This window comes from Rhinolophus sinicus, linkage group LG07, assembly GCF_036562045.2.
Source record: "Rhinolophus sinicus isolate RSC01 linkage group LG07, ASM3656204v1, whole genome shotgun sequence".
In the NCBI taxonomy this organism is placed as follows: Eukaryota; Metazoa; Chordata; class Mammalia; order Chiroptera; family Rhinolophidae; genus Rhinolophus; species Rhinolophus sinicus.
This window is the reverse complement of record NC_133757.1, coordinates 69966285-69981116: the sequence shown is the minus strand read 5'-3', so window position 1 is coordinate 69981116 and position 14832 is coordinate 69966285. Positions and strand designations below refer to the sequence as shown.

At 54.7% G+C, this 14832-nt stretch overlaps 1 protein-coding gene across 8 annotated transcripts in view; it reads right to left on the bottom strand.

Annotated features, from left to right (window-relative positions):
* Positions 1–14832, bottom strand: part of NFIC (nuclear factor I C) — a 67792-nt gene that overhangs the window by 43473 nt on the left and 9487 nt on the right. For all 8 annotated transcript variants that reach the window (XM_074337566.1, XM_074337568.1, XM_074337567.1 and 5 more), the window contains exon 2: positions 7824–8355. In XM_074337566.1, coding sequence (XP_074193667.1) covers positions 7824–8355 — 532 coding nt within the window. The remainder of the gene's footprint in view (positions 1–7823; positions 8356–14832) is intronic.

Here is a 14832-nt window from a genome sequence, read left to right as displayed (position 1 = left end):
CAGGGTATTTTAGAACCCAACTCACAGAATTCAGGAGCTTGTCCTTGGGTAAGCAAACACCCAATGTAAAAAAATTTGGGGCCTTGCTTCTGGACACTCAGAAACCCAACTCAGGAAATTCTTGATCCTGCTCCTGGATGGTAAAGAATAGACTTGAGGAATTCTAGATCAAGGCCCCACTTGTGGGATTCTAGAACCATTTCTTGGGTGGCAAGTAACCTAACTTCAAAAAATTGTAAGGCTTCCCTTAATACACTGGTTCTCACGGGAGTGATTCTGCTCCCTAAGGATGCTGGATGATATCTAGAGATATTTTTGGTTGTCACATTTGGGGGGTGTTCCTGACATCAAGTGGGTGGGGACCAGGTGTGCTGCTTAACACCCCACAGTGCCCAGGACGGCCCCCTACAGAAATGTCCTGGCTCCAGTGTCAGCTGTAATGCAGGGGAGACCCTGTCTTTCTGTATTCAAAAGCCCCAAGCTGACACCTTCTAGAACCCACTCCTTGCATTCTTATAACCCGCTTTGGGAGACTTGAGACCTACCTCAGAATACTCTAGAACTCAGATGTTCTAGAGCTAAGCTGCCCAACTGGGCCACACGTGACACTGAGCACCTGAAATGCCGTCAGTTGGAATCGAGATTTGAGTGTAAAACACATGCTGAATTTCACAGACTTAGGACAAAAAAAAAAAAAAAAGAATGTAAAACGTCTCAGTAACTTTTTCATGTTGATATTGTGTCAAAATGACACTATTTTGGATATCTTGGGTTAAATAGCATAGGTTGCTAAAATTAATTTCCTCTGTAGGTTCCCATTTGTAAGTGTGGATACCGGAAAAATGTTAAATTATGTAGCTCACACTGTATTTCTTGGACTGTGCTGTTCTAGAACTCACCTAGAAAAATTCTAGAATCGCCTAGAAGGTGAAGACCCCAACTCTGGGACTTGCAGAACTTGCCCCCTGGATGCCCTGAAAACCACCTCAGCTCTGGCATCCTACAGTGCCCCCCATTTGACCTGTGCAACCCCTTCCCAACTTGCAACTCCTTTACTCCAGGATATGAGGGTCCTCGCTTTCCCTGCCCTGGCAACCCACAAATTGGCCTGGAACAGAAGATGGGTCAGAATGGACCAGAGGAAGGGCCCTTACTGGGCGACCCCAGACAGTGCCACACCCCTCTCTGGGCCTCAGTTTCCCATGTGGACAAGACATCTGTGTCCCCAAGTGCTCCCTCCCTCATCCCTCACCATCTCTGACCATCTGTGACTTCCTGCCCACACCCAGCTGAAGGGAGAGGGGCTGACCTGACAGCTGGCTGGGAAGGGGGGCCCAGAGATGTCCCTAATTGCCCTCAGCCACCCCTTAGCTCCTGGGCCAGGGGCCAGGGTGCCAACTGTAGCCCTGCCACAGAGGGTGGCCACCACAGGTGCAATGTGATGCCTTCCACTTCTGAGGGCTCCTCAGAGGGCTGGGCCATGCCTGTGTGGAGAAGGGCATCCTCACGGGCTGCCTCGGCACCCTGGCACTGGCATGTGCGGACATGTCACCCAGACGCACATGCAGGGGCGTCCGCAGAGGGGAGGACTTGCTTACCAAGAGCTCCCATGTCTGAGCACTCGCCATGTGCTGCAAGCCTTCTTTCTCATAGATGCTATCTGAATTCCCATCGCTGGAGACTCCCTATGCTGATTTTGCAAATGCAGAATACAAGCACAGAGATGGGTACTAACTTGTCAAAGGCTGCCCAGCGGGCCAGAGGGCAGAGCTGGGCCTAAAACCACAGTAATGATGATGATAATGGTCGTGATAATAATTACTATTATATTACCATCACTGATATTATATTTATTAATTACTTATTATTACATTTATGCCTATGGAAAGCATCACTACTTATTAATTATTATATACAACAACAAATAACATTTCAAATTGTGGTTCAATAACAGTAACATAAAATTGACCATTTTAAGCATTTTTAAGTGCACAGTTCAGCGGCAATAAGCCCACTCCTATGCCCCTAACTTCCCGACACTGCACCGCTCCCCTCATGGGCTCCGGGCCTGATGTGTTAGCAGTACCTTCACCTGTTAGTCCTCCTTTGCCACTAACTGTGAGCCCAGAGGCCTCCCACCATCACTATAAATACACCGTCAGCTGGCATCTGGGCCTCAAACTGTGCAGCCACCTTCCCTGCAGACAGACAGCTGGCACACCTGGATGCCTGGCCCTGGGAAAATCCAGGCTGCCAGGAGCCCCTCACACCTCCACCACGCAGACATCTGGAGAGGAGACGTGGTCCGGCTTCCAGCAGGAGCCCATCCTGGGTCATAGGTGCCCCTGTGGGTTCACTGGGTGGGCAGAATGAGGCTCAGGGTCTCAGAGCAAAACTGAGTTCTCCCCATTGCCTCAGGCGGCTGGGCAGAGGTTCCAGAAAGGGGCCGAGCACTTATTCAGTGCCTCCTATATGCTTTTTCGGGATCACTGACTCTGATCCCTCAGTGCAGTGGACGCAGTTCGTATTCACCACATTTACAGGCGGGAAAACTGAAGCTCAGAAAGGGGGATGTACCTCACATAGTATGCAGCAAGCATGAACACGAATCGTGCCCGTTATACAAAGAAACAGGCACCCTCATGTACCCTCCCGTCTACCCTTTGTCTCCCCAGCACAGCACCCACTGCTGGGACGAAGATTAATGGGGGACCAGAAGACCCTCAGTGAGGGCCCAACCTGCTTCTTTCTGTGGCCCACAAGGCCCCACCTTGCTGCCTTCAGCCTCCCCCCAACCCTAGATCAGAGAGGGCAAGACTTTGCCCTAAGTCACACAGCAAGTCAGGGGCAGAGCTGTGGCTGACCCAGGCCCTCTCGCTCCAGGCAGAGGCCCTTCCCCTGTCACCTGAGCCCAAGATGCCCTTTATGGAGACCATGGCACCCAGGCTTGGGCACAGCAGGCACTTTAATACGAGGTCTGGGAATTAAGTGCGTGAACTTTGTTGCTAACCTTTTGTTGGTATCAGGGGGATTATTCATTATGAATTTGTACCAACTGGACAGTTAACCAAGTTCACTATTTGGAAGTGCTGAAAAGGCTGCATGAAAAAGTTAGACAACATGAACTTTTCACCGACAATTCATGGCTCTTGCATCACAACAATGCACCAGTTCACACGGCACCGTCTGTGAGGGAGTTTTTAGCCTGTAAACAAGTAACTGTATTGAAACACCCTCCCTACTCATCTGATCTGGCCCCCAATGATTTCTTTCTTTACCCGAAGATAAAGGCAATATTGAAAGGAAGACATTTTGATGACATTCAGGACATCAAGGGTAATACGATGACAGCTCTGGTGGCCATTCCAGAAAAAGAGTTCCAAAATTGCTCTGAAGGGTGGCATTGGTGCATAACTTCCCAAGAGGAGTACTTGGAAGGTGACCGTAGTGATATTCAGCAATGAGGTACGTAACACTTTTTCCAGGATGAGTTCAGGAACTTAATTTTCTGACCTCGTATGTTTCACCCCTCTTCATTCATTTATTCACTGTGTACTCAGGGCCTGCCCTTATTATCATCTGTACAACTGGGAGTGTGTGGGGTCCCGCCTGATAACCTCAAAAGTGGTTTTTAGTTGTTTTCCTTTCAGGGGTTTTCAGGACTCAGGATCCGTGGGTTCTAAATCTATTCTGCCTCTTAGGAGCTGTGTGACCTTGGGCAAGTGCCTGACTGTCTCTGGGCCTCTGTTTCCTTATCAGAAACATGGGCGGTCCCTCCCTCCCAGGGTGGTGGAAAGAATTAAACCACTTGAGATGTGGGATGGGCTCAGAACTGGCCACACAGCAAGCACTCAATATGTGTTGACAATTACTAGTATCTCTGTCATTATTGCTTCCCAGTTTCATCCAGAAGGGGTTAGGGACCCCTCATTTTCAACTGCCCCCTTCCCTGGGGCACCCTGGGCAGCTCATCTCCGATGCAAGCTTCCCAAGCTGGTCCCTGTCCACAGCGCTGTCCCAGGAGGTTGGCACCGCGCAAGGCGGGAACAGGAGGCCAGCCCACGGCAGCATCAGCAAATGGGCACCAGCTGGGCTGGCGGCTGGGGAGGGCTGGCAGCTGCCTGGAGCGGGCAGGCCTGATAGCCCCTCCCCCGCCTGCCCCTGGCACTGAGCCCACCAGCCTCAGGTTTCTTAGGCCGTCAGAGGGGGCGGGGAGGTCTGGCTGGGCTCCGGGGCTGGGCAGTCGGCTTCCCTCTCTGGGCCCTGTTTCCACCCTGCTCCTTCCCAAATGCAAGGCAGGTTGAGGAATGCCAGATTCACCGGCTCCTGGCCTCCCCATCACCCTCACCACCTCCCTCTCCGACAGCCTCTTGGCCATTCCATGCCCAGGGCCTTTGCAGTGGATGTGACCTGCCTGCTGCACTCTCATTCAATCCCTCCAGGCTTCCTCCATCTCCTGCAGGCCTCATCCTCCCTGTCTAGAATGCCTCCTGCCCCTCTCCATACCCCTCCCCTGCTTTGTTGCCCTGACATCATGTTATTAATTTAACTGTGAATTGTCAGCTTCCCCATCCCCTGCTCAGGTACACATGGCCACCATTTTCCCGCCCCAAAGTACATGCATTTAGCAGGCAGCCTTCAATGTCCCAAGGGGAGGCTCACATCACCCCCTCATTACAATCACCCCAGCTGTCCCCTAGCCTGGCCCCAGGGAACACACTGCGTTCAGTGCAGGAACCAGGCTCCTATGGCCACAGTGGCACCAGATGGACACGTGGGGCAGCCAGATTAGGCCCCAGGAGGTGCTCTGGGCTCTAACAGCCCCAGTGCTGAAGAGACATTCTCATGGTTTGTCCCCACCCCTACATTCCCCAAAATAAACCCAAGGAGGCTTGGGATTCCCCTTTGGGGCACAGCCCCACCAGTCCACCTGACACCCCTTAGGAGAGGTGGGGAGGCTGGGGAGAGGGGGGAGCAGGCCTTGTCCAAGGTCAAGGAAAGACTGAGTGAGACAGGGCAGGCATGTGCGGTGCCTATGAGTCTTTCTGTGTTTCTGTCTGCGTGTGTGTGTGTGTGTGTGTGTGTGTGTGTGTGTCCTTTCATTGCTACGAGGCCCCACTCCTGACATTGGAGGTGGTACTTCCTTTTAGCTGGATGGTGGGTGCCCCCCAATACCTACCCTGTGCCCCTCGAGGTCAGCTGACGCCCATCCCCATCCACCCATCAATTCCATGGCCTCCCTGCAGGGCTGAGTAAAGTGGATGCTGTGCTCTGGCCTAGGTTGGGACCCCATCCAGCCCTGGGACCCACAGGGTGGGAGCAGGGAAGTGGTGGCCAGTGTTCTCTGCCATTAAACTGATACCTGCCTGGCCAAGAACAGACTTAACTCTGGCCCAGAATGAGGTCCTGGGATAAATGTCGGGGCACTGGGGCTCAGTAGGGGGATCCTGGAGGGTGGCCTCGGCCTGGGACCCTGGATGAGACTTTGACTGGTGGAAGCCTAGAACACAGACCCAGCCTGGAGGTGGTCAAGCCATGATGCCTGGCTGCCCACATTGCAAACCGTGATTTCCCTCCATCCCTTTCCACCATTGAGCATGGAAGGCTAGGGAAGGGGGCAATGTTAGTGACAGAAGCTGCCTACATCCAAATCCCATTTCTGCCCTCTCTTAGCTGCACAGGACAGGTTCCTTCTTTGGGCCTCTGTTTCCTCATCTGTGAAATGGCTACAACAATGATTCCTGCCTCATAGGGCTGCTGTAAGAATGGAAAGGAACTGCTAAGCCCTCAGGAAAAAATGCCTGTCAGAGAGAAAGCAGAGCTAGGAGTTGGGGGAATTGAAGTATAAGGAGGAGTTTTCCATATAGGAAAGGCATCACAGGCAGAGGGAACAGCATGAGCAAAGGCCTGGAGGTGGGAAATCATAATCAGAATGAGGATGTACCATAACCATCCATGGAGTCCTAACCCTGTGCTTGGCACTTGTCTTCAATCCCATAAAGGTTGTTTGTTGAGCACTGACCACGAGTACCCAACGCTCCAACAGGCAGCTAATTTTGAGCTTCCTATTTTATAGACAAGGAAACAAAGCAGAGAGGGTAAGTGACTTGCCCCAGATCACCCAGCAGCAGGCAGCTAAACTGGGGCTGGAATCGCCCCACACCCGACCCTCACTCCCAGCCAGCTGGGGCTGGGTCAGCTGCGGCCAGTGTGAGCAGGGATTCCCCTGGGATGAAGGAGCCGGCTAGAAGCAGGGGAGGGTGCAGCGTTGACCTTCCCTGGCCCTCATTCAAGGAGGCTGACCAGACTGGCCGGCAAAGGCATAGCAGCCAGGCTTGAAGGTGTCTAGGGAGGCTGGAGGCCTGGCCTGCCTGCTGAGCCCAGGGGGGAAGGGGGCTGGCTGGGGGAGGGGAGGCGCCTGGAGATTGTGCTGATGCCAGCAGAAAACTCGCTTCAAAATTTTATCATCTCTGTGCGGAGGAGGTGGGGGCAGGGTTGGGCATGGAGGATGGCTGTGGAGGGGGAGACCTGGACCTGCATGGTAATGAGCCAAGACTGCCCCTGCCCCCTGTCCCCTGCCTGAGACTGTCACCTGGTCCACCCCTCTGACTCCATGCCCCCTGAACACGGCTTCACTGCAGGCCCCAGTGTCCTTGTTGCTAATTGGTGGGGGCAGGGGAAGGGGCAGACTGGGTCAAGGTCAAAAAATCAAGGTCAAGACTGGGAAACTGCCTGGCTTTCCTTCCCACACATCCTGAAGACATGGAGCTCCACGGCCTCATCTAATCCTTATACCCCATACCTAGGAGTCCGCACGGTTGTTATCCCTATTGTACAGAGGGGGAAACTGAGGCACAGAACAGTGATATGTCCAAAGTCACACAGGAGATGCATATGGAACACAGACACACCGACAGGAAGCAGTGGCCCCTTGACCACCAGCACCCGTGACCTCGAGAGGCTAGACCACTCATCCAGCCTCCACATCTCCACCTAAGCTTCTGACCACCTGGCATACCCCACTCCACTCACTACCCAGCCATCCTGCAGAGCTTAGCTCAGCCACACCTCCTCTTCCAGGAAGCTGCCATAGAATTCCCCACTCTCATAAACCCTGCAAGTTTCAACCTTAGGCATTTGACCACAGAACCAGGAAACACCCAGCTGGAAGGGCTAGAGCAGGGGGACGCTGGGGATCAGAGAAGGTGGTGACCTAACCAAAGTCACACAGCACCCCAGCTTTCCACTTGTGGCACAAATGTTTGCCCCGTCAGGACTCTGCTGGAGCTCTGAGAGTCAATCAACCAGCGTTCACAGCACACAACCCCAGCACTCTCCCAACTTTTTCTGAAAACATCAGACTGTCTGTCTCCCATCAGTCACTCTTTTGTCTTCATCCCTGCTCCTGACAAGGCTGTATCTTGCCCCTCAGACCTTCTGGGATAGGGTCTCATCTCCTGAGACCTCAAGAGCCTGCCAGCCCCCCTCAGACATTAAGATCAGCGCCTGCCTCTACCTTCAGACCCCCAGAACACACCTGCTTCCCCCCTCAGACTCTCCTTGAACCATATCTCTTTCCCTTAGACCTTCACACAGCATGAGCCTGGCCACTTGGACCTCAGTGTAAGCTCATTCACCCTTCAGACCTTCCCATTGCATCTGCCTCCCTCTTTAGGGCGTGTGGGCTGCCTCCTCCTTCAGACCTCGCCTGGGTTAGCCCGCCAACCCCCGGCACCTCTCATGGGTCCCCGCCCACCTTCGGAGACGAGTGCCGCCCCCCCCCATCTCCCCCTTGGGCCCTGGTCCACGCAGAGCCAGCTCACCTCGTTCTCGCACGAAGTAGGCCAGGTAGAGGTCTAGCTCCTTGACGGCCACGCCAATGTGGTGCGGCTGCACGCAGAGCACAGGGTGGCCGCACTGCGCGGCCTTCACCAGGCGCTCGCCATCGGTGCTCTCCAGCGGGATGCCCTTGAAGAGGATGACCATGACCAGGTCCAGCCTCCACACCTTGTCGGCCTGGCGCAGGCAGTCGATGCGGCGCATCTTGCCCTTCTGGTCGGGGTTGGAGAGCACGCAGCCAGGCGCCTTCTTGCCGGTGATGGCCAGCACGAAGTCCTCGCGGCACTCGGGCCGGATGTCCTTGCGCAGCTTGGCCAGCAGCCGCGACGCCCACTTCTGCTTCACCTCAGCCTTCTCACCCAGAAGCTCGTCCTTCACTGCCCGCTCCTCGTCCTTGGACATCCGCTTCTCGTGCTTCTTGAAGTACTTACGCTTCCGCGCCTGCAGGTTGAACCAGGTGTAGGCGAAGGCGCGCACGTGAGGCAGCAGCGCCTCGATGAACGGGTGGAACTCATCCTGTGGGTGGGAGAGGCCCTAGGTCAGGAGGCGCTGGGAGCCAGGAACCCACTGTCCGGCCCAGAAGACTTGACACCTGGGGATCTCCAGGTAAACCCACTAAGCGGGGAGGGCCAAGTAAATGTGGGCAGGGAGCCACTGCAGACCCCTCCACCTACTGGGGACAACTGAAGGGACCCAGCAGAAGTTCACAGAGAACAGTAAAGAACCCATTGCCCAGATGGGGAAACAGGCTTGAACTAGGTGGGACTAGTCCAAGCATTGAGGACCATCTTGAACCCCAATGTAAAGACAAGACAAGCTGAGGGTTCCAGGTGGAGGCTGATGGGGACCCACCGCACAGATGGGAAAAGTGAAGTTGGGATAATAGGATGTCCTGGATCCATTCTTTGCCTTCTAGAAGCAAATCCCACTTTGAAAGTACCATAAAGAACCAGATAGTGAATACTTTAGTCTCTGTTGCCACTCTATCCTGTAGTGCAACATTCACCATAGCTGAGATGCGAAGGACAGGCACGGCGGTATTCCAATAAAACTTTATTGACAGAAACAGATGGTGGGCATTGGGCTCCTGGCTGTAGTGTGAGCTCTAACGTTTAGAGCAGAGCTGAATACACAATGGATGCTCAATAACTGCAGGAGAAACCAGGCTCCTTCCTCAGACCCACTGCTCCACAGAGGAAGCTGATACCAGATGGGGGGGGGGGCATCCAGGGCTGCTTCTACTGGCCCTTGACATTGATGGAAAAAATGAGGACAAGGGACCATTACTAAAGACCACATGTACAGACAGGACTGGCTGAGGCCCACAGGCCAAGGCTAGGGACACCTGGACGTCAGGGGCTGATGGAAGGGTGGAGTCTCCTGCACAGACCCACTGCAGGGGCCAGGAAAACTGAGGCCCAAGGAGACATGAGGTCAGAATGCACTAGAGACAGGGGAGTTCAACCATGGAGGTTCAGAGCTGGTACATGGGGGCCAGTTCACCCTATCCTGTCCCTCACAGACCCATTCCACAGTTGGCCTGTGGAAGACTGAGGCCTGGGGAGATTGAGACCTGGCTAGAGCTGTGACTTCAACATCCCCCTCCCATCAGGCCTAATTGGTATTGCTGGGCCCACAACATTCATTTTATAGACAAGAAAACTGAGGCCCCAAGAGTGGACCCAGTCATGAGGGGCTGGAACTGGACCCCACACCCATCTGACTTCCCTCATGAAAGCAGCAGCTCCAGTCGGGCCCCTCGGCAAGCCACATGGGAGACCCCCATCCCCTTCCATGGGGGTGGGAGGGTTATGTCATTCTCTCCATTTTCCAGCAAGGGAAACTGCAGAACATCTGGGACCTGGTTTCTCAACCTCAAAGAGCAAGACATTCAAGGAGAAAGGGAGCCAGAAGAACACCATCAGTCCCATCGGCCCACTCCTGTCTGGGCTGGGCTGCACTTCTTGAATAAGGTGACATCTCTTCCTGGCTTATGAACCCCATTATCCGCCCAGCTCTCAAAAGGCTGGATTACGCTATTACTATTGTTACTGATGTTATGATTATTTTGGTTGCCTGCAATCTTCCAGGGGGCAGGAAAAGGCCCAAAGCCTGTGTAAGGGCCTGTGTAAGGATAAGAACCCAGGACGCCACCTCCACGAAGGCCACTGAGCCCCTCTCTCAGAGCAGCCTGCTCTCCACAAGGCTGAGGTCTCTGGGACAGAGATAAAACAGCTGCTCTGGACCCTTGGTTTGCTTTCTAGATGGATGTGGCTGGGCTGGATCCTACCTCCAGGCCTGGACACTCACAGTACCCACCACCCGTGCACCCTCCCTGCTCTGTGCTCCATCTCCCCTTGGGCCACCTCTGGCCATGGGGTGCTGGGGGGAGGGGGACGACCTCAGATTTCACCTATTACTGAGGCTCTGAAAATAGCCTCCCGTCCTCGCCAGGGTGGGGTGGGACAGGGCTCAGCTTGTGCGCCCAACTCCTCACTCCAATGTCCCCCGAAGCGTGAGTCACTGGAACAGCTGTGGCACGCACTGGACCTTGGGGCCCTTTTCCGCTGCCCCCCCCCCACCCCGGTGAACTGCTGAGGCAGAGGGAGAACGGAGGGGGCCCATTCCCTGCCAGTCCCTGTCCACCTCAGAGTTGCCTGTCCTGTGGCACTTGACATGCCAGCCCCAGAGATGGAGAACCACTCGCCCAGGGTCACACAGCCGGTCAGCAGAATTGGGACCAGAGCCCAGGTAGTCTGGCTGGAAAAGCCTGGGTCAGGGAATCAATAGAGGCACAGGTTGCTGCCCCCATGGAGGGGATGCCAGAGTGGCCAGAGGCCAGGACAATGGTGTGGATGTTGGGCCGTGGCTGCCACCCAAGTTCTGGTGATTACTGGGGCCCTTGATAAGAGGAAATTAGGAAGGGGCAGCTGGGGTGTCAGCCAGCAGGGGCGGGCGACCACCCCCCGATTCCTCCTCTCCTTGAACCCCTTCCTCTCTGAGTACCTCCCCACTTCTGAGCTCCTCTCCCTCAATTCCTTTTCTTGGTCTGGGCTCTTCCTCTGTGAGCCTCCACCCCTCTTCCAGCTCCTCCCCTATCTGAGCCCCCCTCCCCCTCTGATCTCTACCCCTTCTCTGGGCCCTCTCTGGAGAAAGATGCCAGGGAGGCGGGCAGGGGTGGGAGCCCACGTCACCAGTGACCCCAAGCTGGTCCTGGAGAAAGGAAGACAAACAGTCCGTAACTGGGTCATGGACCTGCTGCTCTGTCCTCCCTCATCCTCCCAGGGAGGTCAGGCCAGGTGAAAGGCAGGTCTGTCACTCTCTTTGTCCCAGAAGACCTGTAACAACCAAGGCCTCTTCCCCAGGCACTGCCCAATGCCCTTACTGGTTGACTGGGCAAAGGAGACAGCCAAGGAAAGCCAGATGCAGAGAATCCTCCTGAACTCCTACACATCCCTCAAAGCCCTATCACCAGTATTCCTTCAGGCAGCCTTTCCTGCTCGCCTCAGGGTTCTCCTAGACCTAGCCTGGACCACAGCAGCTCTCACTCCTTCCCCAACCCTGAGGCCCAGAGCTGAGGTACTCATTGCCAAGCAGACCTTGTGAGGGAATGAGGCTGGGTGATATCAGCCTCCATTTTCACCTTTTGTATGACCCAGGAACAAATAACTGCTCCACTTTGGGCTACAGTTTCTCATTCTATATAATGGGCAGGAAGTGACATTGCAGCCTGTTGGGGGTTGCAGGCTTGTCTATTGCCCTGGTAACCAGAGATACAAATTGTGGTGGGAGGGGGAGCAAGGCCAGGCCTTTCCCAGAAACCCCACTTCGCTCACTAAGACTTTGTAGCCAAAAAGGGCAGCAGCAGTTGGGTCCAAGTCCTTGGTGAGCCCTATGGATTGGACAGTTGTGCACTGGGCTGTGCCCCGCACTGGACTTCCCTGTGGCCCTCCCACTCTGACAGTCCAGGACAGCAAATCAGGACATGAAACTCCATTTCTCACCCCAAAAGTGTTCTGGGAAGGATTCTCTCTCCTTCCTTCACTAACCGATTTAACAAACATTGCGGGTCTTTCTTATCTACCTCTCAAGAACTTATCCAAAACTCCTACGCATCCTTCAAAGCCCTGGCTGCAATGTCGTCTCCTCCAGGTTAAATGGCAAACAGCAGAGCTCATATGTGAACACAGACCCATCTGGTACCAGTCTTAGGGTCCTAACCTAGCGTCACTCCTCCCCCGCAAGCTCAGAGCATCAGAGCTTATGAACAGCTCTTATCTAATAAGGGAAAGAGTCGTTCAGTTGTTCAATAAACATTTACTGTCTACCGTGTGCCAGGTGCATGCACAGTCCTGGGGACCCAGCAGTGACCTGGGCTCAGCCCTCACCTGGATCCTGATCTGGGGCACAATGGACATTAAACAAGCCAACAAGGATGCAATAAAACGTCAGACGGAACAAAGTGGTTTGAAGAAATTTAAAGGACTTTGAGGGGGGTAGGACATCCCTTGGGGGTTGTCTTTTAGTGGCAAGTGGTCAGGGAAGATTTCTCTTGACCTGAAAGATTATAATCGGAGTAGGAGCTTTCCAAGTAGAGAAAACAACACGTGCAGAGGTTTGGAGGCAGGACTGTGCCTAATATTATATGGGAACAGGGAGGAGGCTGGTGGAGCTGCCGCAGAGTGAACGAGAGGGAGAGTGGAGGTGAAGGCAGGGAGGGGAGGGGACGCTGGTTCTGCAGAGCCTGATGGACCTTGGGGAAGAATTTGGGTAAACTGAGGCCAGAGAGTGAAAAACCCCTGCTAAACTGACCAGTGAGTCTGAGCCCTGGATCTCCTGACTTCCTTCTCTGTGCCTTGGTGTCCCAGGAAGAGGATGGGGGCTGAGCCAGAGGGCCACGGTGTTAGAGAGAGACAAGGAGGAGATCATGCTTTTAGAGGCTGAGCATTTATTGTGCTCACTGTCCAGAGGGAAGACACTGAGGCACTGAGCGTTGAAGCCACCGTCCATGCAGCCAGGAGGAGCAGAGCTGGGACCTGAACCCAGGTCCCTATGACCATGGACGCCCTGACTCCTTAACCCCTCTGCTGGGCCCCTTGAGCACAAGGTCTGGCTCCATTCTTGGGGCTCCCCAACTATGCCCACTCTGCACCCTGCATGCTCTCTCTGAATTCCGTGTGGTTCCTTCCTTCTGCTCAGTTCCAGGCAATACACCATCTTCTCCTGAAGAGGTCCATGCCAGCCAAACCAGCAGCCTGGTCCTGCCCTGTCACCTTGTGCCTGCCCCTCCCCTCGCCTGGACTGCAGCCCCCTAAGGAGACAGATTTGATCTGTTTTGTTCACCACTGTGTCCCCAGAATCCAGATCAATGAAGGAACAACCTCATCCTCTGCCTGTTGCCCCCATTCATGCACCCCAACTGACAAAGGCTGCTGGTAGCCACGTGGGTCTGGCCAAACTCAGGGAGACCCTCGACAGGGATGGGCCTCAAGGAAAGGCCAACAGAAAAACCCTTGAGGGTCAAAGCTCCATTTTCTGTGGGGGTCACTGCTATCCACTGTTACTTGGCACCTACTGTATACCAGGTACTGTGCTAAAGGTGAAGCATCAGAGGAAGGCACAATTGTATTTGCATTGCGGGACCGAAGGGGAGAGACTGAGGCTCAGAGAGACTCCCGCGCCTTCTCTCAGCTGGCAGAACCACCCATCTGTCCATTCATGCAAAAAACATTTATGAGCACTGACTGTGTGCCAGGCCCTACGTCCTGCACCTGGGAGCTGCCTGCCCCCCTGAATCCTCAGGCAGCCTGAGCTGAGGGTTACCATTTACGTCATTTCACGGGATGAGAAAGGGGCACGGGAGGCCTAGGTCACCCACCCAGAGTCACAAAACTGGAAAGAGGAGAACTCCATTCTGCGCCTCCTAAACAAGATTTGCATGCAGGTCTGTGTCCCCTCCCCCTTAGGGCACATCCAAGGCGGGGTGGGGCTGTGTCCTCATAGGTATGGTGTCAGGGAGCGTACATACACGGGTGGTGTGCAGTTCAGGCCTGTGGGAGCCCCTGCACTGCAGACCTCTGGTTCACAGGCACCCAGGTGCATTAAAATGGGCAGGGGCTGCATGGGGCAGAAGGCACTGGACATGGCGGTATTTCCCATCCATTTCTCGTGAGACAGGGAGGGAAGCTCAGGCAGAACGAGAGAAAGAGACATAAGAAGAGGGAGAGAGAGACAGAGAGAGAGGGAAGGGGGGGGAGCAAGAGAGAGAGAGAGAGAGAGAGAGAGAGAGAGAGAGAGAGAGAGAGAACGCTGACTCGGCCAGAATCCCAGCTTCGTGATTTACAAGGCGCCGGGTCCTGGCGCTGAGGCACCTCCACCGCAGAAAAGGGAGGGGGGAAGAGACAGAGAGACACAGACGCGGAGAGAGACAGGGAGAGACATGGTTGTGCCTTTTACAAGATCCAATCGGAGGCAATCAGACCCCAGGTAAGGGGCACACAGGGAGTGCCCACCTGCCCAGGCCTGGCCAACCAGTCAGGTGGGAAATGACCCAACCCTCAGCCTCACTAGTCATGCTGTACTGGCCCCTCTCCCAGCCCAGAGGTGCTGGGGGAACCCTGACCCGCAGAACCCACACCAGACCTAGACTTCACTGCTTTTGGCCTCCCCCCTACACCTGGCCCATAGAAGGTGCTTAATAAAATCTATTAAATAAAAGTCGGGGGCCCTCTCCCAATCTTAGTCTCCCCCCTGGAGAAATGGCAGTAAAAAGAGTGCCTCCCTGAGAAGGATCGAGATGAAGGAATGAAGGAAAGAATGAATGAATGAGGGAGGGGGCCCTGGCGGCAGGGCTGGCCATGGCCTCAGGGAATCCTGGGCACTGCAGCCAAGAGGGATTTGGCCCCAAACCCGGAATAACTAACGTGGCGGTGGTGGCGGGCGGGAGGGAGACAAGGAGGGAGGCCCAGAGCGGGGCAAGCGCAGGGAGGCTGG